Source organism: Channa argus, chromosome 8 (genome assembly GCF_033026475.1).
Source record: "Channa argus isolate prfri chromosome 8, Channa argus male v1.0, whole genome shotgun sequence".
Classification (NCBI taxonomy): Eukaryota; Metazoa; Chordata; class Actinopteri; order Anabantiformes; family Channidae; genus Channa; species Channa argus.
Window position 1 is genome coordinate 11,302,293 of NC_090204.1, and position 24,514 is coordinate 11,326,806.

At 39.1% G+C, this 24,514-nt stretch overlaps 2 protein-coding genes across 3 annotated transcripts in view; one reads left to right on the top strand and one right to left on the bottom strand.

Moving 5' to 3' along the window:
• Positions 1-21,751, bottom strand: part of acbd6 (acyl-CoA binding domain containing 6) — a 29,212-nt gene extending 7,461 nt beyond the window's left edge. Inside the window, exons 1-8 of one of the 2 annotated variants that reach the window (XM_067513420.1) lie at positions 21,592-21,721; positions 21,181-21,491; positions 20,901-20,965; positions 20,507-20,603; positions 17,529-17,605; positions 12,992-13,097; positions 10,134-10,223; positions 7,739-7,882 (exon numbers count right to left, since the gene is read on the bottom strand). In XM_067513420.1, the coding sequence (XP_067369521.1) occupies positions 7,754-7,882; positions 10,134-10,223; positions 12,992-13,097; positions 17,529-17,605; positions 20,507-20,603; positions 20,901-20,965; positions 21,181-21,491; positions 21,592-21,721 (1,005 nt within the window). In that variant the 3' untranslated portion in view covers positions 7,739-7,753. Of the gene's footprint in view, positions 1-7,738; positions 7,883-10,133; positions 10,224-12,991; positions 13,098-17,528; positions 17,606-20,506; positions 20,604-20,900; positions 20,966-21,180; positions 21,492-21,591 lie in introns of those variants that run through there. The other variant, XM_067513419.1, reaches the window with a different exon arrangement.
• xpr1a (xenotropic and polytropic retrovirus receptor 1a) overlaps positions 21,611-24,514 on the top strand; it is a 68,737-nt gene continuing 65,833 nt past the window's right edge. The window contains exons 1-2 of the mRNA XM_067513408.1: positions 21,611-21,751; positions 22,990-23,561. Of these exons, the coding sequence (XP_067369509.1) occupies positions 23,493-23,561 (69 nt within the window). The 5' untranslated portion in view covers positions 21,611-21,751; positions 22,990-23,492. The remainder of the gene's footprint in view (positions 21,752-22,989; positions 23,562-24,514) is intronic.

The window sequence follows — 24,514 nt, forward strand, 5'->3', positions numbered from 1 at the left end:
ATAATCTAACTAGTCAAAAAATGATCCAAAGAAAGATAGAAATTATACATTTGTGTGCAAAATACTCGGCTGTATCACAAACTGAAAGACTCCCAGAGGCATTTTTAAGTCAGGTTATGCTAAAATAGAGTGCAGGATTATCCAGATGACTCAAAGTAATACTGAGCGCCAACCAGGAATGAATAAATTCCTTGTCTATATCTCTATTTTTCTGGAGTTGAACAAAGAGACAGTCACAGATGTTGTGCTGCTTTTTGGAAAGTGGTTTAACGTGCTTTCTCAATCACTCTGCCTTCACAGATCAGATAGTCCAAATATTCAACCCAAGCTCTTTACACTAGTATTACGTGGAAGGATCAAGGGCATATTAGAGACAGAAACTTCCCTCAGTCAGAGATGCAAATAAGATGCAGAGGTTTCTTGACTCCTCATGAAACTCCTCATTAAAGTCCATCTGTGTTTCATTCTGTGTGTCCGAGCCAAAGGAGAGACTGTGGGTAAGGGTTAAAAGTCTGTCTGGAGTCTGCAGCTGAGGGCACAGTGCATGTAGTTTATGTGTGGTTCTCAGTATATGATGGGTCATCTTGAGGCTACTGTGAGATTTTTTGTTTTTTTCTTATTGCTGCTAAATGTCTTCTAATTTTGACCTGTTTGCTCTTCATGTAATCTTATGCAGTCCTAATATCCATTAATATGAATGGGGCCTTTTTATAGAATAATAATGGTGATGGTGAAAGATGGGCACCTTTTACTGAAAGTAAAAAAGACTACTGGAGGTGCAACGTGCAAAGCCCCTAATAAATCATTACCACACTTATTCTGAAACATTAGTATAATTACTGCATCCAAACAAGACCTTGGCTAGGATGATTGGCATCTAGGCTCTAGCAAAAGAAAGTGAAGGGTTTCAGACTTCTAGTGTCAGCATAGATATTGCTTCAAGATGTAGTCATAAAGAAAAGACAATTAATTATTTAAAAAAGGAAAAAACAACAACAAAAACAAAAAATCAAACTATAAACAAGTGCTGAGGTGTCTTAAAGTACAGTTCCTCCAGTGGCCACTAGAACACTGACTGTAGTGATGTGCTTATGAAGACTTGAAATAATGTTTAACAATGCAGTCTTTTCTTCCTTTGAAAAAAAAATCTTGCTATCAATGCCATGCAAACTCATTTTTAAAAACACAAATGCACTTTTGTTTTACCTTATGCTGCTTCTATTTTGTTCTCATCATCAAATCTTATCTACTGTTCTAATTTCTTATTCCTTTACTTCTTCATTTCTCAGTCATCTCTCTTTTCATTTATCATCTTTCTGTGTCTCAGTAAACTTTCTTTGGGCTTTTATTTCTCTCTTTCTTAACCCGCCTCCCCCTTTCTCCCCCCTAGTGTCCCTGACAGCAACATTAAACAAGTGGGGAAAAATGGACAAGCAATTATGATTTATGATCAATGCATGCAGCAGCTGCTGACTTTTATAATGACAGTGGATGGGGGAGGGAGAGCAGGGGATAGAATGTGTGTGTGACTAGATCAGTCTCAAGGGTGTGTGTTGGGAAGATGAGCGGTGAATCAATAAGTGACTGGGATCATTGGCATGCAGATTCCAGCAGATAGCATTATGATGAGCAGGAGCCATCAATCAGAAAGCAGAACACAGATGTGAGCAAGATGGACGAGAGGAGGACTCCACGTCATTGGGTCCTGTATCTGTATCCAGAACAGCTCCTGTGGCACCAGTAACACCACAGAAATCTTTCAAAACACAAAGTTTTATTATGAATCACACATTTTATTGCTGACCGCTCTCTGAGACATAGTACGTGTTTTTAGAGTTTTCTGCAACCAGTCTTTGCCTTCCAGGCCAAGAAAATCAAATTGAAGAGAATGAAACCTTTGCTATAGGCAACATGTAGCAAGTATTTGTGCATTTCTTTAAAGATAGTTATATTATTGTCACATTGTATTGAAGTTTGAAGACTAATGGAAATTATATTGCAAATTTACATAATCATTGACACAACAGCTGCATCTCAAATCTACCATGTCAGATGTTTATTAGATTCTGATACTGTATGTATTTAGTTTTGATTTGGTAATCAAAACTAAATATATACAGTATCAGACAAAAAGCAAAGCAGAATAAGTGTTCATCAAGTTTTTAATTGATTTGGCAATATTTGAATCAATCTATTAGTCAAATTGCAAACAAATGCAAACTTTCCTACTGGGCTTCACCTAGTCAGTTGAGAAAACATTGGGAATTTGTTTCCTGGAAATCTTTGAAATGAAATACTATGTTGCATTCAAAAGCTGAAGTGTTATAGTACCACAGTACGTGGAACCTACAAAGGAATAGGTCTATAGACCTTAAAATGGAAACAATAAGTTGTAAACCAGCCTACACAATGTTTCATTGTTTGTTTTTAATACATGTGTCACAACAGTACTGAAGAAATAAAGTAATTTACAAACTAAAGTCTATATCATTCTGACATCAGGAGATACAAGTATCACATTTGGAATGCAGGAAATCAAACTTAAAATATGTATTTGGAAAAAAAGACAGAAATCTAAACTAAACACAGAATATATTAAATAAATCATTCGGAGCCATTACTGAAATCTGCATGGTAAGTGTTTGTGTTTTTGATGTTTTTGGAAGATTTTATATAAGCTTGCAGACAAGTTTGTCCTGTGTTTCCAGTGGTTCTATGGTTCTGTGAGTGTTTATCCTCTAATACGTGTGCGTGCATTGGGAAGGTCCCCAAGTTAACAGGATCAAAAGACTGGGGCCAGCCCTAATTAAACCTGGGTCTCTCCACTTCGAGCAGGGAGAGTTAACCTTGCCACTAAGCATGTGAGCACTGCCACACACGATCAAATTAGCCTGACGCCAAACACGCTGCCCTTCACGCCTCCTCCTGAAGTGTCCTTCAGGAGCCTGGGCGATCCCTTTTCTCCCTCACACCTGCCATCAGTAGTTTGGGAGGGAAGCCCTGATTGATTCAGGGGTCAAGAGCTGACAGGGACCTTGGACCATGCCCTGGGTTATAGATATTTATTGTCTTAGTAGAGGCTGAGTTGGAGGAGGCCCAAAATGTCAGCCGAGGAGGTAATGCATCTAAACACAACCCCTGTACAACAAAGATTAAGAATTGTGACAATTTTGCTCAATCTTAGCTCATTTAGGAAAATGTCTTCATCCCCTATGGTCACACCGGACAAAACAGGTCTCTTTTTGTCTCTCCAAGCTTCTCTTTTTCTCTAAATCTCCATTTCTCACCCTGTCCATTTCAGGCCCATTCTCGTCCCCTCCATACTTCCCTCCCTTCCCTATGTTGCCCAGCTTGTTTGTTCCCTTGGGACACCTTAGCCTCCATTAAAGCCATCAGAGAGGAGGATAAGGTTGAGCCTGAGAATTAACATCGCCAGAGGTCCTGTCTGTCCTGCCGTGGCTCATCGATGATGTTTAAAAAGAAATATATGAAATAAATAAATACATAAAAGAGTGTAATATGAAAATCAATGGTCCGGCAGTGAGAGCTGCAGCTGGGGCATTTGGAGTGAGTGACTCATAAAGCTGAGTACTGCGGGAGACTGATGGAAGGCAAAACACTTACTTTGTTTATTCTCTCTCCTCACCCCAGTCCACTCCCCCCCGCTGTCTGTATCCAGCTCTCACTCTCTCACTCTCTTCTACTCCCTCTTCTGTCTGAAGCGGTCGAGGACAGCTTTAATGCTCCTGACAATTTATGTGGACGGTTAAGAACGATGGAAATCAAATAGTTGAGTGTAGGCAAGGCCCAGTGAGTGGCCAATAAGAAAGAAACAACAGCTGATGATGGCAAAGAGGACTGTTACCTGCTGGAATGGCTCTTTAGGCAGCACTATTACTGTCAAGTCGCTGGCTCTATTCTGAGTGCTCATATTATAGATTCATAACTGTATCTGTATCCGATAGGCCCTTTTAACACAGTGACAACAGCTTTCTTTTCATCGAGTCCACCTAATGTGCAGCAAGTACCAAATATGAATCGTACAAGAACAGCTTACATTGTGGTGTATAAAATGTCAAGTGCCTATTATGTGTGTGTATTATAAGGTGCACTCTTACTCCTATTGGCTTGAAAATAGTAAACTTTTCTAACACATTCTCCTCTACCTATCTAACAAGTAATACAAGAGAGTAATACATATAACACCACAATGCTAGGAAAACAGGCAGAACCCTACATGCATACTGCATGCTATAGCATGAGACTCAAAGTCGATCAACTCTCCGATCAGCTCTCCCTTTACCTGCTCTGCCCAGCTCTTCATGTAAACATCATTATGAAATTATAGTTATTAAGAATTCTGCAAAACTTTCATAGCAAATCTTGAAAATCCTCAGAATCCTCAGATAGAAGGGAGATTGAATGTATAGTAATATAATTTCTGGACAAAAGTCAAAAAGTAGAGAAACTATAGGTGGAGAAAATTAACAGTAACACAAATTAATATTGTATTACAGTTTTATTGACACATGGCCCAACCTAAGATTAGTTTGCATCTTTGTTTACTCTACTAAAATATTTTTTTATTTTCCAATGCTATGCTTTGGATTTTTTATATATTTATTTTCTTTACTTAGCCACCTTGCTGCCTTTTCTTTCTTAAAGACCCTATATATTCTGGAGGATAGGTTACACACACACACACACACACACACACACACACACACACACACACACACACACACACACACACACACACACAATTATGACAAATCTTGTTGGATATTTGTTATGACTGGGCTGACTGACCCATTTGTTATAGGAGGCAGTGCTGGGAAAGGGGCGGGATACAAACGTGCAATAATGCCTCCACCATAGAATTTCAATCAGCCACCTTGATGTGTTTGTATTTACCACTTCTATCACACAAGTATTTGACACCACAGTAGAGGACATAGATGAGAGGGTTCAGTGTTTTGTGTTTGCTACTACAGCAGACCAGTCTTTACTGTAAAAGGCTCTAAAACAAGCATACAATAGAACAGCATAATTTCCACAAAAACTGCAATATTTAATTTTCACTGAATGTTGCAAACTTAGTTTCAAATGCAGGTTTTAGTTTTTTTCGTGAAAGACAACATAAAGAGATGCTAAGTACTTGTAATTTGTTCAGTTAGATTAAAGTGCAATATTTTCTCTAATGTGCTACATGATTTGGAGAGGTGGGGGTTGGGTGCTTCTGACTTTAGTATTGGCAGTGGCATACCAACACTTTTTTTAACTGTTTAGGAAAGTAATGTTTTTTGCAAAATGGGTACTCACATCTGTGCATTTCACTAAATACTTAACGCAATTAAAAACATTTTTTAAATCATTTAACGCCACTGATGGAAAACTTAGATGCTGATTAATTGTTGAGGTCATAATTATTTAGTTGTTTGAGTCAAAACATTTTACAGTGGGAACAAGCTGTGAGCAAAAAAGACAAAACATAAAACAAATTTTTGGATATATTTTTAGCATTAATTGACCAAGACAAGTACTGTGTGGTACTGTGGGGGATGCACACACTTAGATATATCAGACCTCGCCTGTGAACTAAATATGTGTTAAAGATACTGTCCCTAAATTACATTAAATATATCTTTGCCATTCTGTCCCACAATGTCTTGCTGACATTTATGCCAATACTGACATATTTGTAATTAGCCCATATCAGCAGATGCAGTAGACATCAGTATAGCTGCCTGGAAACATCTGTAACTTACATGTATATAAAATTTGAGGAAATATCTCTTCATATTAGCACGTATCTGTAATGTCTCACACAATTCACAATTTACTGTTTGGCTTCATCATATTGATAAATCAAAAGCCCAAGTCCACCCACACCACTTCCATCAATATCAAATCAATGGGCCCATACAAGCTGAGAGAGAATGACTGTGCCACTACAAATTAGCCATAAAGACATCTATCTAAAGAGCTTTAATTGACCCAAACACAAAGAGTTGAATAGGTCAAAAGATCAGCCACTCTGCCAGTCTTAAAAGTCATACTCTTCACACACAAAGGCTGCCCAGATTTCTCTGCAGGTTTCACATGCAGTCTATGTGCATGAGACTTGTTGTGTGCTCTCTAGCCACCAATTGTAGGCCGCCCAGTCAGATATTTATTACTATTGATCTAGCGGCTCCTGGCTGGAGACTTTTGTTCAGCCGGCTCGAGGCTCTGACCTCAATTAAGTTATGAATTTCTATCTGATAGACTGGGAGCGCTTGGGGCCTGCCGTGGCTGTGCTACCATGCTGGATTAATTAGAATTAGCGGTGCTACGAGTTGCCCTCCTCTCCTCATGGATCATGTTGTTTTAATACAAAGTAGAGGCTGAGGCGGGGAGGGATGGAGTAAAGGGGACCAGAGCTTGGGGGAAGGGGAGACTAATGAGGAGCGGAGGAATTGAGAGATGTGGAAGCAAAAAAATGCAGGAATTAGTCAAGTAAAAGCATGTGAGACAATAGTTCCTTCCTAGCATTGTGTTGTTGTTGTGTTAACCTACCTCTCACCTGTCCTTCTTTGTTTTCAGCCTAATCCTGCCTCAGTCACCTATACTCTCAGTAATCATGTCTAAGTCAGACATGGCACATCTGCTGTGGACCATTTCTGACCTTTGTTGTACTCTGCAGCACCTTGGCACAAAAGCCCTGCCTTTTTAATTCTAGTTGTCTACGAAAGAACGCATCCTTTCTATTAATGCATATTTCCATGGCAGCTGAAATCTCACTGGGAGGGTTGAGGGGGGATGTTTTGGATTTCTACCTGAAAAACAAAAGTTGTATGTGTGGGATGAGGCTTAGCTGATGGTGTGGGATTACAGTGTCTGCACAAAGAATGACCACAGGGTGCGCTGACACAGAAAACACAAACACCACTCTTTGTATCCTTCAGTTATATAAAAAGTATAATATTTTGAATATTGTTTATTGGCTTAATTTGACGTTTGATGTACAAGCACCAAAATGTCCCAAACCTCATCACTAACTAATCACTACTTACTGTCTTCTTTGCTTTGTGTGTTTTACTTTTATGTTTTTTCAAATTGTTAATGTTGCTGATAAAACCACATGTATTGCAAATGTAGGTATGTTTTGGTTTAACAACATTCTAATGACATGATAAAATACAAATTAACAGACTAAATTATGTATGGAAAAATGTCCTGAACTACTTTTTATTGCAACAATTTAATTCTGATTTATCTCATGTGGACACACATAAAATATGCTTTTCCTGCTTTTTTAATATCTCAAACTAAGAAGAACAAAATCGGCTTCTCAAATGCTTCACTTTTTGAATCTTAATACTGTAGAGTAACTGTGTTAAATCACAGTAGAGAATAAGCAATACTTAGACTGAAATTCATTCTTAAACTGTAAAAAGTTATCAGAAAGGTTTACAGGCCCTACATAATTTGATTAACATATTGTGAGATTATTTAATCAACTGCAAAATAATAATTCTAATCAGGACATATCTTATTATAGAAAAAGTAAACTCAACTAAGAATTTGACCAAGAATTTGATGCATCCTTTTACTAATCTGATCACAAAAAGTAAGTTTCATCCCCTGTCACATTGGTAAAATCTTGAGGTTATACGTCCTCTAATTAAAATAAATAACCAAACACATATTACCAAAAGGTTTTTACTTGTGTTGGTAGAAATTACATTTCTTAAACTTCAAAGTTACATTTCTAACAAGTTCCTCTTTCTCTGCATGTTATTACCAAAGGAAACAGCAAGAACAGGGAGTTGGGGGTGGGCAGGTTAACAGCATCAACACCACGGTCTGATCTACAGTTGCCAGGTGACAGCGCTGTGATCTGTGTATTCAAAACACGCACAGGATTAACTATCAAACGAGCCCCTACTGCAGGTTACCAGGGTTTGGGAACAATTTGCTAAAACAATCAGTTGATTAATTTCGATTTTCCTCCTCTTTCAAGCAAATAATAATACTTTTTGTTTTAACTCTCAATGCCCCCTCCCCTTTTAATCAACAAATTAAGCATAAATCATGTTTGATCTTTATTTACTGGTTGCTCAGCAGTTGGTAGAGGTCATGAGAGATTACTGGTCGCTCTAATAGGCTGCAAACCCAAACATTCCTCTGTTTCTCCTATGACCACACACACGCATGCACGCACACAAGAACACGCACACTCCCATTTTTTTGGTTTCATTTGACACAGGCTTTGGGCAAAAGCAACAGAAACATAAAACTATCCATCAGTTCTTTTATAGTTCTCCAAAGGAACAAAATTGCTATATTTCTCTCCTTTTGCTTCCCATCACAGAACTGCCCCCAAGGAGAAAAAAAAGCACAAAAGGATGTTCGAGCAAGTTTTAATGAGAAGCATATCGTTCTCTAAGCTTCACGTAGTTAGATAATTTGGCATTGAGACAGAGTGGCATGATTTAGCTGACTATATTTTTCTCTCAGCCACCTCATAAATCTGCTACCAGTAACTCTGCTGCAGAGGTCCACTTTCTTTAAAATTCAGACCCCCCCCTATAGCCAGCTTCCTCTGACACCTGCGAGACAGGCCTTTGTAAAGTTCCTGATGGCCTGAATGCATGAATTAAGGTGGCTGGCTAAAAAGTCCTGCCTTTCAAAAAACTAAAAATAAAAATGAGCCTAAATTAGGAGTCAAATTTTGCCATTCAATATTGCTACCTGAGAAAGGATTTATATTGTGTTCTTTGACTACTAAAAACTCTTGGCACCTAAAGATATCCATTTATATTTCAATGATAGAAGCTTTTGTTAGATGTAGCCTATTTACAGTCATGTATCCATCTATACATCATTCCTTCTCTACTGTCATTATCTTAATACGGCTCTAAATCAGTGGAGTGTTTCGTAGTCATCCCACCGTTAAGTCTTTTATGAATAATTCCACCAATCCACCCCTCCTCTCTGCATTCAAAACAAAAGGGGGCAATGCATGACCACAAAAGGGAAAGTCATTTGTGAAATGTCCTGATTATGTGGGTTGTGCAATGTAAAACAATTTGCCTGATTACTTCCAATTGATTCGGCCTTACAGTTAAAGCCTCAATTTGCAGCCCGGAGAACTGCACTGTGTCGTGCCACTGTGCTGTGAAAAGGAGTAATTTCTCCGATGTGCAGCTGAGCCAGCTTACCGCCAAAGCTAAAGCCTCCTGAATGCAGCTAAACCTTAGGCAGGCTAAACACTGGGCTAGCTACCAGCTAACTCTGTCTGCTAAAGCTCTGGGGGATTTGTCTGAGGCACAAAGTGAATTAAAGGTGACCTTCTGGGAGGGATAGAGAGGATGGAGAGAGTAAAGAGAAGGGCAATACGGATGCTGGAGAAGTCATTATTTGCCTTGGGTTTGCATGTGTGCATGTTGGAAAATAATAAGGGCCCTACCGCCTCGCTTCCCCTTTAATTTAATATGTCCATCCATAACCAAACACAGCTCAACACATTCTGTAGTGATTCTGACAAACAGCCCCAGGACTGCCATAAAAAATAATATTTAAAGGAGTGAATCTGCTGATAGGCTAAATAGAGAACAACAGGTTTCCCCGTCCCTCAGTCAAAGTTAATTAATTAATTAGGTACTTTCAATAAAGGTAGTGAAAGGTAAAATTGAATATAGACACGGATTGCTGCTCTAGTTCTGGGCCTCAGCTGCAAATCATACATTTGCATTGCATTTGCATGGTAAGATAAAGCTAATGCTGGGGTTTTCTATCCATGTACCATACATCATAACTTGTGGCAAACTAAAAAAAATTGTTATAACTCTATTAAAGATGTTAAATGAAATATAAAAACTAGCTAAAATGATAACCAGATATTGGGCTGGGACTGTCAATAGACATTACTTTTACTGTTACAGGCACATATAGTTGTCTTCAGACAAAACGGTGAAATGGGCTTCTAATTATTTACCAATTAATTTAAATGTTAGTAACAATCTGACAAATGGCACCAATTTCCATTCAACATCAAACTTTCAACAACAATCAACTGTCGACATCTGATTGATAAACGTGTTCTAGGTAAACCCGGCATAAGAGACAGAGAAAGACATGCAGCTCACCTGACTGTTGATGTCGGCTTTGTGCTGCAGTAATAAAGACACCAGCTCCTTGTGTCCTCTGTCACAGGCCCAGTGCAAGAGGGCACGGCCCTGTAAACAAAAACAAACAAAATTTAACAACACTGGTATGTTTGAAGTAGATTTATGGCATGCAAAATCATGTCTGTTTAGCATTTATGTAATCTGTTTGATACCATACACAAAACAACCATTCTGCTGCTTTCCCTTCTACATTTTAACTTCTTATGCCTCAAAGTTACCTGGACTCCAATCAGTTTCTTTGCTTTCAATTAAAACTAATTATGCACGGTCAATCAGAACTTGGAACCTTTAGACCTTAGATCCATAATGACCTGCAGACTGAGTGATGGGATATGTAGACTGCTCTGTGTGTCGTCTTGTGTGTGCCATGAAGAACAGTAGGTGGTTCAAACACAGATTGAGGACTTAACAAATTGCAAAAACCTGAACACAATCTGAAACAACCAATACTCTATCCACCCTTGCCAACACGCACACACTAACAGACACTCACACACAGAAACACACACACACACACCTTTCTCTTTAGGTCCAAGATCCTTGTTCTAATAAAATCACACAAGCTCATTTTTCAGTGAGGCCAATTAGGTAAAGCAAACTCTCCAAGTCCAATTCTGTTCCTTAAATCATATTGATCACTGTGGCTGCATGTTCAAATGGATACTTATGAGCCAGGCCAGAATACCAATAGGTTACTCTCTCTCTCTCTCTTTCCTGCCCTCTTGCAGGTGTGTTGCTGTGCCGGCCACATTTTCACTGGACACCAGAGTTACTACTATCACACTGCAAAAGCTATATAAAAGTGGGTTTTGCTGTGATTAATGAGCCTGAATGTGTCAAATGGGATAACTTTAACCTTTGAAGTTCCAAAGGCATCGTTTAGATAAACATTAACGTTTTTGGGAGAGAGGGCATTAAAGGAGTCTTTCCTCATTAGGAGAAAAGATGTCCTGATGAAGGTAAACCACAGGTCATAAAACTCAATGTAGAGGACAAAAACACTGTGGCTGTAACAAAAGACTAGTTACTATCAACTGTAAAAGAAGCCCCTTTCTACACAGACCCGATGTATATGTATGCTAGATAGTCTCACCAACCGCTTTATTAGCTATACCAAGAATTCAGTTAGAAATAATTTTAGCTTTGTAACAAGCCACATTAACCTGCTTGAGTTAACCCTAGAGATGGTTGTGTGCAGTAACCCCTTGGTAGATCTGTAGTTTCTGAAATACTCAGACCAGCCTATCTAACACCGACAACATACTTAATTAATTGTTCAACCCAATTCTTATCATCAATTTGAACTTGACCATATCTACATGCCAAAATTCATTGAGCTGTTGCCATGTGATTGGCTGATTAGAAATTCATGTTAACAAGAAGTTGAACAGGTGAACCTGATAAAGTGGCAGATGAGTTTAAACCTAGGGGTAAAAACCTCTCTGGCTTCTTTCCCTACTTTGGTCTCCCATATCTCATTCTCTCTCTCTGGCTTTGTTTCAACAAAACACTCATGATTTGCATGTTTGAATGTTCAACAATAGGTAAGCAGTTGGGACAAGTATAAAAAATGTATACAAATTTGATCAACACCTGAAAAACATTAACTTGCAAAATAAAACTTGAAGCAACTTGATGAAGACAACATTTGAAAACTTACAACTATTTTCTGTTGGCAATTTATTGATAGATTTTGTTTTCTGCTTTGGTTCATACAAACAAGACTGAGGCATTATACATGTGTCAATCAACGAATATGAAGTTGGAAGTCCTTAATTCACAGCAGTTGGGTTACTTTAATTGAGAGTTAAACAATGTGCTTAATTTCTTAACAATAAAAACACATTTATGTAAATAATTATAATAAATTGTACCTTAAAACTGTTTAGTAAAATGTTTTAATGGGCAACACCAGTGTTTGCATTGAGTTTCTTAACCAAGCATTCTCAAAGTCATGCACACATAAACTATTTCAGGCATTGGTGGGAACTTGTAGTATATGGAACAGAGTTGGATATTTGGTCATAGACCGCACAAAGTGTCTGTTGGGACAGAGGATCTTTATGCTTTGCTCTCTCCTGCCTGCAGAACCACATCGTGCTTTGGGCTGAACTTCACCACTGCCCTCTGCTGCTGAGCAAGGTGATCTGCAAGGGAGCATAACGCCAGTCGCAGTGGACTAAGATTAACTAAAATGTCTCTGTTGCTCAGGGCCCTTGACCATCTGGCCTTTGACTAGGAACTCACCAGCCAACTGTCTGCCTAGCTGAATGGCTGTTGTGAAACAGAGGCAGGGCCTGAGCCATTTGGCCTGGCTGATAATGAATCAAGGACAGATGAATTGATATCAGGGTCAGCCCAGAAAACATCTAGCGATGGTAATAACTGTTCACACAATTTATGCATCTCAGAGTGGGGAGTGGTTCCCCTGTGTTTGTGGCTTCAGATCATTGAAATCATTATGCAACAACTGCTAAAATAGCCAAGCAAAACATTTCCTGGTAACCTTGGTTTTTCACATTACTTCTCTGATCACCTGACTTGCCAAGAGGGCTCAGAGCAAAGCTCACCTTGCAGCTGGTATGACACTTCAGCCAACTAAATGCTTTCTGATGTAGGGCCAGAACATGTATTGTGTGGTCAAAGAAAGCAGATTTCCCTTTTATACTTCTGCCCCCTGTTGCCTAGATTACATAAATATAGTACAGCATTGTCATGGTAATAATCTGTTCAAGTAGTACTATAAATTTCAACTGCCACGTAGCACCAGTATGGTTTTAGTTTATTTATTTTCAGACACTGTATTTTGTAGTTACCTCTTCGTCTTTAGCATTGACATCCACTGTTTGGGAGCTGATGGCCTTGCTAATGTGGTTGATGTTATTTTCTCTGCAGTAGTCAAAGATGTTCTTATCCTCTTCCCTGAGAGTAATGCAGACATAGAAGCAAAGAGGAAAAAGGAAAAATATAGTCAGCTTTATTTTTGGAACATCAGACGAATTAAACAACTTTGCTTTGGTTTTATGAGGCAAGTTTTGAGATCTGGGAGACTCTTTCAAAACACAAAGAGTCTGAGTGGAATTTTGTTTGAGGTGCTCACACATTTGAAAAAAAAAAAAGCAAATAAATCTAAAAAATTAATGGCTTTCGGGTTGTCCCTTCGGGGGTCGACATGTTTTTACGCTGGATGCCCTTCCTGCCACAACCCTCCCATTTTTTTATCTGGGCTCGGGACAGGCACCAAGATGCGGTGGGATTCGAACCTGCTGCCTTCTGCATCCCAGCCCAATGGCCTGCCACTGAGTCACCAGGCCCCCCTCAAATCAATAAAAATAATAAATGCTCAAATAATAAATGAGCAGCAACATTTCTTTGCCCATTCCGTGATCTGGTGATGCTGAATAATCCACAGAGCCAATAGTATTCAACTCATATCAGAATTACAATCTTGAAGCAGAAATACTTTCTATGACAAACTATCAACAGCGAGTTTTGTCTATTATCCAGATATTTTAAAACATTTTTTTAAGAATGCTGCCATCATGAGCATTTTTCCATGAATCCCTAATGTCTGTGTTGGCCTACAGAGATGGTAAATGGTAAATAGTCTGCTTATATAGCGCTTTTATCCAAAATGCGTTATAACAATGCTTTTCTTTCACCTATTCACACACACACACACACACACACACACACACAAACCAATATTAGTGGCTGCCATACAAGGTGCTCACCTAACCCACTGGGGTCAGTGTCTTGCCCAAGGACACTTCGACATGTAGCCAGGAGGGACCGGGACTCAAAGCACTGACCCTCTTGTCTGTGCACGGTTGCCTTACCAACTGAGCTACAGCCGCCCCTACATCAGCTCTTCAAACCAGGGCAAGGACAACTTAAACTACTGTATCAGTAGTTTGTACTTGTACTTGTTATTGTCTTGGTTTGGTGGAAATTTTTGAAGTTGTTTGAATGTTGAATCTTGTGTCTACAGGCCTAGGCAGTTGGCTAAGCAGCAAAAATATGCTTTTTGTAATATGGGGTAAATAAACTCTAACCTATTTGTTTGCCCATTCAAAAGCTTCATGTTTTAAGTGTGTGCACACCTAGGGATCCAAACACCGTACTACAGTATATAGTCATCAAATATGGAGACATAACAGATAATTCAGACACATTACTACTATCTTTGTCTCACACCACACACAAGCAGCAGCCGCACGTGCCTCATCTCTTGGGAATACTGGTGTCCAACACACGTACTTACACACACAGAGTGGCACCATCCCACCTCTGATTATATCTCAGTGTGTCTAATCACCTCCTGGCACTGGGGACAGCAGGGGTGGGGGGTGGGGGTTGCAGTGGTGGTGGAGGATTGTTGGACGAGGTGGGGAGAAAGGGCGAAATCTCATTTTGAGCTTTACGCCTTTCCCTCCCTCTTACCAATGCCGGCCATTCAGATAATTGAATTTAGTGGTCTATTGTCTGACAGAATCCCTACATACCTGCTGCTTAACCACTCCCACACACTAAGTCAGTCATGACCAAGGCCAAATCCCCCAGTTCCTTTCTGTGGCACCTGCGACATCTGCTGCAGTGGACCTTAAACTCTGACGGCACACACTGTTCTCCATCTAAACAAGGAAGGGCTGCCATGGGCTGTTTGATTACAGTAGGGATGGCAATACTACTCTTTCATTTCTTTCTGTTTTTGTTATTTAGTTAACTAACTAAAACGTAGCATGTAAACTTCTTTCATCAATGATTTTGGGAAATACAGTCGTTGTCCTTTCCTTCGTTTATGTAAAATATTCCTGGAAGGCTCCATTTACTTAAACTACACATCAAGAACAGTTTACTCATCCCTGTGCTTACTGCCTGCTTGATTAACTGTTTAATGATGTCTTTCCTGGGGTAAAATATTTAATTTGGTAATCTAACTACTGTGTTCTTACAGTAGTAATAACAAGAACAATGGGGGGGGGCTTGGTGGCTCAATGGGTAGAGCTTCGGGTTGGGATGCTGAAGACCGCGGGATCGAATCCCACCCCACCACGTGTGTCCCCGCCCAGCCACCTTGATGCCGGTCCCGAGCCCAGATTAAATGGGAGAGTTGCAGCTGGAAGAGGGCGTAAAACCACATGCCAAAACAACATTTCGCTGTTGCGACCTCTGAAGGGACAAGCTGAAAGCAGTTGACAATTAAATCTTTAACACATAAGCCCTTGGACGGATATATCCATGCATCCATGGACTAAGTATGAGTTTCTTAGTCCAAATGAGAGCCAGTACCCTTCAATGTGAGGGCCTTAGTCCACATATTAGTGAATCAGCTACACCTACGGGGGGGGGACAAACATTTTCTGTCCTCTGTTACAAAATTGAAAATACCTGCAGATGAAGTTTTTTTTGCTCTTTATATCTTAATGAACCTCTGTACTTTTCTTTCTCTATTGTTTCATCTAAAAGCTTTCTCTTTTCTGGAGTTCTCTTGTTCCTTCCCCTCCCTTTCTGCGCTGTGTCCTCATCAGTCCATGATGAATTATGAATAACTCATTACAATTTTATCACAGCCAGGTTATGTATGAGCACATTCATTTACATAATCTTGATTACCAGCGGTATGTTTATTCATGAGTCTCACTGCTGGACCACACCCACTTCCTTGTCTGATGGCCATGGTGACCCCAAGTGTCCCTGATGTGTGGCTGCCATCCGTCTCCCTTGGCAACTAATCAATAGGCCAGCTCATCAGTCTTTCACCAATGGTCAGACAAGGTTGGCCTGATGGGTGCATGACACATGCTCACATATATAAAGTATAAGCACACACATACGCTTAAGTATCAACTGTAAGGTTATAAAATGTACGCTATTGCTACAATAAATTCACATATAAATATAAAAACATCTAACACCTGTATATAGTCTGTACCACAGGGAGAGTAGCCATGAATCTATACACACACACACTGGCTATAAACAAACACATGATTAATGTGGGTCCCATTAAGGACAAGCCATCAACAGCGCTGCAATGCATTCTGGGAAGGTCACAGCCTACTCAGTCATGGCAACAGCTGGGGTACCAAGGGTTTAATATGTGTGTGTTAGTTTGGGCTCTCACATGTGTGTCTGTGTCTAGTTTGACGTACTGGCATATAAGTCTTTCATCCATCAGACTGTCTGTCATCACATACCCTATAGAATCCTGGTCTAGAGTCTCTAGATGGCTGAGCTCCATGGAAGTACAACAAACAATGAGAAATCGTGTAACTCAGCAATGGTTTCCAGCAAAGTGTTTGAACAACAACACAATCTTTGTCTATCAGAATTCTTTCTCAAGGTGAGTGAGAGAATTACAAATGCAGCATTCAAACTGCCCTCAATCAAACACTGTTCAGCTCAGTAGCACAGGGATATTCCTAATTGATCCTGCTTTTATCGATACACACTCTGCAACTGAGATCAGCAGTGAGCAATGCAATTAACTCTCTATCTGGTTAACAGGTGCTTAGCTGTTTAATATGGAGTTGGGCTGTGTGTGTGGGTTCGTGTGCGTTTGTGTGAAAAGGAAATTGAAAATGCAGCAGAGCGGTGAGTGTGACAGTTCTGGCAGGTTATGCTTGGTGTTGGATGCAATCGCATCAACATATAGCTGCAAGTGTATGTTTATTTGGGCACACGTGCACAAGTGTGTGTATGAGCCATGTTAATGACTTCCACTTCCAGGTTTCCCTCAGGGTATCATTGCTACTGGATAACATCCAAGAGGAGCAACGTTCTGGGAAACTTGCAGTACCTGTCTCCCTCGGCTATCCCCAACTCATCTTCATCACCCCCTCCCAACTACCCCTTGAATCCTAACGTAATTAAAAAAGGGCAGACTCTTCCCAAGACTGTGCATACTAATCATATGCAGCCATTTAAGAGAAAAACCTGCAGGATTCACACTTCTCATTTTCATCTCCAAAAGAGCTCCTTTTTCATTGAAATGAAGATGAGCTTTTTAAGCTTCAGTAAGTCTGCCAGGCAGAAGTAAATGGAGAAAATATATCATTAACATAATCAGAACTGTATGACGTCTCCAACCCCTAGCTGCAGTTACCTACATTGTTGAGTATAATCAAATGCAGCTTCAACACCACTGGTTAATAATGCTAGACTCTGAGTTGACTTGAGCATAAAATAAATAGTGATTTACAACTAAAAGAAAAAGGTAAGTCTCATATTTTGGGTTATGCTTTTTAGGTGGTTGAGCATCTAAAAATACAGTATGTAAAACACTATATCATACTACATCACGCCAGTCTTTCACTGTGTGTGAGCTTATGTCACATCTGGTAAATATACCTTATAATCTCCACCTGATACAGAGAGCTGACGGCTGCCCCTCCAAAGGCTGTTCTCCTTTCTGCTCCTCGTCTTTCCTGTCAAATAAAAAAGTCACACATTAAATAAAACAATATCCAACTTATACACAATTTAAACCTATATATATATATATATATATATATATATATATATATATATATATAGCTAGTTTCAAATGCTACCTAGTTCTGCAGCTTGTGTTGCGTCACTATATAGAACTGACCACGCATTGTTTTGTGCTACCTATTCTATTCACGAGTGGGTGTACCTTTAGCCTCTCACCCACAAGGTAAATACATGTCAGAGATAAGAGTTCAAAGTGTGTCATTTCCAGACATGAGTCAAGTCTCTGGCTTTAGACATGACCTCACTGACAATAAATGACCAACCACATGCACAATAACAATATAAAATATACTGCATCTTAATTTGTGACTCGTTAATCTTCTGTGTTTTTATAGAATTCCATATTACATTCAGTGCAGCCAAGACTTTATTGCCCAGCCTTTTCTTCATGGGCCAACCTTGACTCACAAAAGAACCCACACAAATCCGATTTCAGAAAATGGGGAAAGTGGAGGAGAACATGACAAGCGAAGCAAAACAACTGTGCATGCACTTTTGAGACAACCTAATTCACTTCAGAAACTCAGAATATTCGCTGATGCATTGGCCCTGCTTCTTAGTAGTATAATGTAATAAAGAGCCAGTGTCTAGTCAACAATTGTGGTAGGAACAGAGGTTAAATTCTGGCTATTATTCTGGCCCCTGCTTCTCTATCTATGCACTCTGACTTACACCATTTTAACTGTGCTTACAAAAGAATAGCTGCTGCAATGATATTGCACTTTGTTAACACTAATACAATCAGCTTCTTTTCAGGGAGCATTTGTGTGTTTGTTTGGCTCTCTCCTGGCATTGTGCAGCTGGCGGGGGTGGGGAGGCATGGTCAGCGAGTATTGCCCTACAACCCAGTGCAAGAGAAAAGGATGTGTCAGGATTGTACATGTGGTTGACAGTGACACTATTAAAGTGACATAAATATGGAAGGAGAGCAAAGAAATGGGAAGAGGGTTATGGGCAATAAAAGGAAGATGGAGTTAAAAAAAGAAAATAAAAAAGCTGATAGTATAGATGTGGATAAACAAGGGAGATAAAGGAGGAGTAGTGAAGGAAACCAGAGGGAAAGTAGACAATGAAAAGACGAAAAGAAAAAGTTTGAACAATGAAACGCTAAGGTATAGTAGGTCACACAGGCCATATCGCAGGGCTTTGAATGCACATATAAAATGCATTCCTTTTTCAATTCAAGAACAAACAACCTAATTTCATCTCTCTGGAGCTGTGCTTGTACAGCATTATGAAACTGTGAATTTATCCCCCTGGTTGGAAAATATACTACACTATATACAAGAAATCTACACATCTGTTGAGATGTTTGCCTTAATGGCCGGCTTAACCATTTCGCACCTAGTTATTTTAAACATCAAAGTCATATACATTTTTGAAAGGCAACACATTTATGGGCTGCAACAAATAGAAGATATAAAACAAATATACAAAAATAAAATTTACTTTATTTGTGATACTATCACAATCTTTTAAATCAACCCTTCGACTTACATATGAAAGTCTGCCTGACAACTCTAACATATATAGTCATAAGCAGAGTATTTTTTTTTTCATATTAACAACTTTGTTGCCAAAATCCCCCCAAAATGTGTCACACTTATACTTTATTGCATTTAATTAATTATTCATATTATTTCTTAATGTAAAACACACAATGTATGAATAAACAGTTTTATATGGAGTTCTAGCAATACATAAAAAACGCTCAAGACCTTCATTATTACACTGCAATATGGGAACCCAGTTACTGCATTACTGCCAGCTGCTATAATTTTCATTTGTATTAGGTTCTGAGCAACCTTTGACAACACTGTTTTTAAAAACTGACATGTTTTAATGAGTAAGCAGCTTCTCCCTTATAAACATGCACAGTAGTCAATCTGATGTCCTCAGTACAAGCGTATTTATTGGCACACATTTTGGCATTAACATCATATAAATCCATAAATGAAAGATGTATTTTCATAATGTTCCCAAAATAATTATACTCATTACAAAAAAGCAGTCTATACAAACTTGTTGTTACTAAAAGTTTATTCTGTTGCCCCAAAGGACAAACTGTCTATGGCAACATGTCTCCTGACACTGTTGGATGACACGACACAGGAGTGTGTAGAGATGTAAACAGTCTCTCTTACATCACAGTAACCACAGACACATGTCAACTGCAACACAGTTTCTTCCATTAATCATTTCTCAAAAGTTTGTCAGGAGAACAATGTAAGTTTTTAATGTATTGTTTATACAACATGTAGAGAATAAAGGGTACCTCCAAGGCCTGAGACAAAATTACACTGTGACAGTGCTCTCTCCTGGCAAAAACATTTAACTGCATTGTAAAAGGGCAAAAATTATACTGGATGTATTTTTTGGTTTATGATCTTCATGCAGCAGAGGTTCTTCAAAAAATGTGTTAATTTGAAATTCCTGTAAAGTTTTTTTAACGCAAGGTACCAAGTTAATCAAATTGGCAATTTCTTTTAATTTTTTAAATTCCAACATGCAGGTATAATTTAAGAATTAAAAAATTTAAGAAGAATCAGAAGTCTGGAGCTTGCACACACTACTCTCTAAATAATCAATTCTTCAGCGAGCCCAGTATGACCACATGTGATAAACTAAGCCCAATATCAACCTTTAGGAAAACAAAATGAACACAATAAACAAGGTTTTTGTCATTCTGTTAAAAGGGGTTAGTTAAACTTCCCTTTTCCTACACTTATGAATTTTAGAATAAAGACTATGAAAAATATAGGATATTGTATGCTATATAAAGTACTATGCAATTCAAAGAAGACGTGAGAATGTTTGAGAATGTTTATTACCTTCGTGCTGCCTTCAGGGTCTAACACATTTACACAGGAAATGTACTCCTGCATTGCCTGTTCTGAACCCATGTCTCCAAGCTGCTTCCAGGCTTGCCTGTAATGTATATTAAATGTTATCACTGTAATCACCATAATCAATGGTTATATGTAATAGATATTGTAATGTTTTTAAAGTTGATAAAAAGCATTAAAGGAAATGCCTAGACATGAAATATGAACTACACATTTCAATCCAGGAGTTAATTTTTAGCGTGTGAAATAGTAGATAGTAGTAAATGTCTTTTTAATCTCTCTTTACACACCCCCACACACCTAGTCCCTTACTACTACAAGTTAATGCTCTTTATGTGACATTTACAAAAAGCTCAATTACCAAGCATATTCAACATACCATTTCCTCTGACCTTCAAAATCAAAGAAGCCCGGCTTTGGTATATTGCATTTTCCCACTTTGGCCTGTCGAGAGAACAAACGCAAATAATTTACTTCATCCAGTGTTAGCCGGGTCTTATAACACCAAGTGGCAACATATATCTATAGGGCTTACTCATTTTACTAAGAAAAAAAAATCAGTGATGATACATACATGATAAAAATTGTCTACGTGTGGTTTTCACTTAAAGGAACATTATTTTAGGGTTACGATTGGAATTACATTTCCCCATACTCACCTGTTTGTAACGCGCATACAGGTACAGCAGCTGGTCCTTGCTGGCTGTCTGAATCAGATCTCGAATGCGGTCGGCTGCGGAATCAAACTCCTGCTCTAGCTCCTCACCTTCCAGTCGGTCCCCCCTTTCCATGGCACTGCAATCAAATTTACTCAAACCCAGGTCCGAGTCGGAGTCTGAACCAGCTCCACCAAGTGGCTCCCCTGTGTCGGGCCGGGCTGGGTCCGTACCTGAGCCAGTCGCAGTGTCCGGAGAGGACGACGGTGACCCAGAAGCCATTCTTGTTATTGTTTGTAGCGTACCGTCAGAAACTACAAGGGGCGTAGATCGGAAGAATATGAAACGATGGGAAGCTGCCTGATAAACAATAGCTGCTTGGTTTATAATTGTACCCTATCTAGACGACTATACCTAATTTTAATCGGTTATCGTTTAGAATCGGTGACAGCTGGATTTTGTTTCTCTCTTCGGTCCGTCCCTGGTACTCTGAACTAAAATCACCGACACAAACTACTGTTGCCATCAAAGGTTCCGGTTGCATTTCCGCCTTGGGTTTCACGGTGCTCCTTCGGTAAGAACCACAACATATTAGAAACAATTCAGTAGCAAAAAACATAAAAAAAAATGGTTTATTCTTGTATGTCTGTGCTTTAACACTAGCTAAAGTGTTTTTAAAAAGTCATGTGATGCGAACCTCTTTTGGGCTGTTTTCGTCGTTTATGGTGTGCATGGTAACCAGTTGGTTCACTTTAATCTACGTTAAACTCCTTAAAGTTAGATGTGACGTTCGCGTCTATAGCTAATCTTAGCTAATTGCTAGGTGAGGTTGTAGTAGACCCCTCATACTTTAAATTGATCGACATTTGGTTATTTCTTTAGATACAGAGCATTCAAAGTTTATCACACATTTGCCAACATCTTTATTTTATCTAAATACTCAAAATTTACTGCCCAACTGTTTGGTCGTTGACTTACTGGTTAATTATTAGTTGACGCTAGCTTGATACATGGCCACTTGTCGGTGTCCCTAATCTAACATTACTGATGACTGACGGGTGAATGAAGTTAGAGCTTTAAGTAATTAAGGATTTTATTAAACTGTCAACTATGTACGTCTTTAGTGACTTACCAGCATACTTCCTCCTGCCAGTTTAAGCTATCCGGGCCATCTGTTCATTTGCTTTGTTTGCATTTGCACAACCTTTAACTAAATTAATGTGTGAAAGTTTTAGTTTAGAAGCAGGTGTAGTAAAATAACATACGCATTGGTGGAAAATGCATTAGCACAACTTGTCCAGGAGATGCTGCTGTTGGTATGTTTTTTTTGTGTGTGTGAATCTGCAACAGAAAAGGAGCGGTTGTGTTAAACTCAAACAAAGCTTAAAAACAAGGATTTCAGAGCAGAAGGTTTAACCAGACCCTTCCGTAAAGCTATTCTCAAAGCGTATTTATTTGTACTGTGGAGAAAACAGACTAGACTATCCAACGTGTTCAGTTTCACACTCATCACATACACTATTATCGAAGTTTCTTAAAGCTACCAATTTTACCTGAGCCCCAACAAAAGCCTCTGCAGTGTCTCTAAGTAAGTCTCTCTTTAAAAGGCTAATACACAGTCCTATTTCCAGAAAAAAAACTGAATCTTCCAGGAAATATGCACATAACGAACTGTCAGACAGAAGACAGACCAAGAGATAAGAACAGTTAATTGTAGCTTATGAAAATGCATATCTGCTTTTGATATTTGTGCAAGACAGTGATTGTAAAAGCATATTTAAATTTTTAACCGTATCCCCTCTAATTTTACAGGCGCAACAACTAAGCCTCTCAAACTAAACAAAAGCCTAGTGATAAAGGGTTGTGCGGTGTGAATAATCAGTGTGTCGACAGTGAGGAGATCCCGGGACACACTGCCAACTAGTTTTCACAAGAGGTCCAAACAACGCCCGTTGCCACTGCGCGTTCTGCTGACGCAACCACGTCGCTGTGGCTCAATACGATGGCGGACCGCAGTGTCCCCAGACCTGCCCAGGGAGGGACGGAGCAAAGTCACTGAGCGGCTCGGCCACCTGTTAAAGAGAGGCCGCTACCATTGACGTCCCTCCTGTGAAATACTATGTGGGACGGGGTCTGTGTTTTGCACTGACCGGGACGAGTCAGAAGTGGAGTGAAGTGAGCCGGGCTGACGAGCCGCACGTTGAGCCGCACGTTGAGCCAGCAAGTTGACTGAGATAACAAAAGTCGCGTCGACTGGGAAAGGAACAGCCGATCTTGGATTTAACGGAGGTTTGAGGGGACAGTTGTTCGGCAAAATGAAATTCGCGGAGCATCTTTCGTCCCACATCACTCCTGAGTGGAGGAAACAGTACCTTCAGTATGAGGTAAAGTGAAATTAACATTTTATTTCAAATAAAATCCTTTTGAATATGGATGTGGACAAAACCCTTATAAATAAGCTTTGTACATTTTCTTGAAAGCTGTTTAAGGAAACTAAAGGGAGGGTAGTCAATAACTGACAGAATGTAAAAGGTACAAAAAAAAAAATACAGTTTCAGAATAGCTTTCACCTGAGAGTAATAAACGACAGAAAAGACAAGGGATGTCCTTTTGTTTATGGAGGGTAAAACCACAGGGAGCATTTAGTGTTTATAATGGCTGATTGCTGAGTTTACAGCACATAAATACAAATTGAACAGTTTACTGAACAATTACAATTTTAAAACTGGAAAGAATTTATCAAAATAAAATAACAAAATACCGTGTTTCCCACTTTAACAATGCTTGCTATAAATTTTTCGGTATAGTCTATAAGTAATTGATTTCTAAACATTTTTTGCATGCTTTCCTTTGAAAAAAAAATGCGGATAGGTCTGATTTTATTTACATATCTTTTCGTTCAATGTCTTGATTTTTTTTTTGTGTGTTTGTTTAGTTTGTCAAAGGATATTAGGAAAAACGGTGAGAGGACATTGAGGCAAAAACAAAACTATTGTCCTATTATTCCTAATATGGACCAGCATTTTCAATAAAATGTGTATATAGTGTTGTAGTATGTCAAAGTATATGCTTTTTTAATGTCTGTATACTTAAAATATATTTAGGAGACATCTTTGTTTCTCACATATAGGCTTTGTTTAATGGTGTTCACTGCTTGAGGAATATTTTTATTTTTACACTCCATTTCTTGCTGACTTTAAGAGCTTTAGATCAGATATGCAGTGACAGGACAGGCTGCTCCATTCCATTTTGCTTTATAAATTATAGACAAAGACCCTGTTCTCAACAGACTACATACCAGACTCAACAGAAGGTCACTGCACTGTTTTTTTTTGGA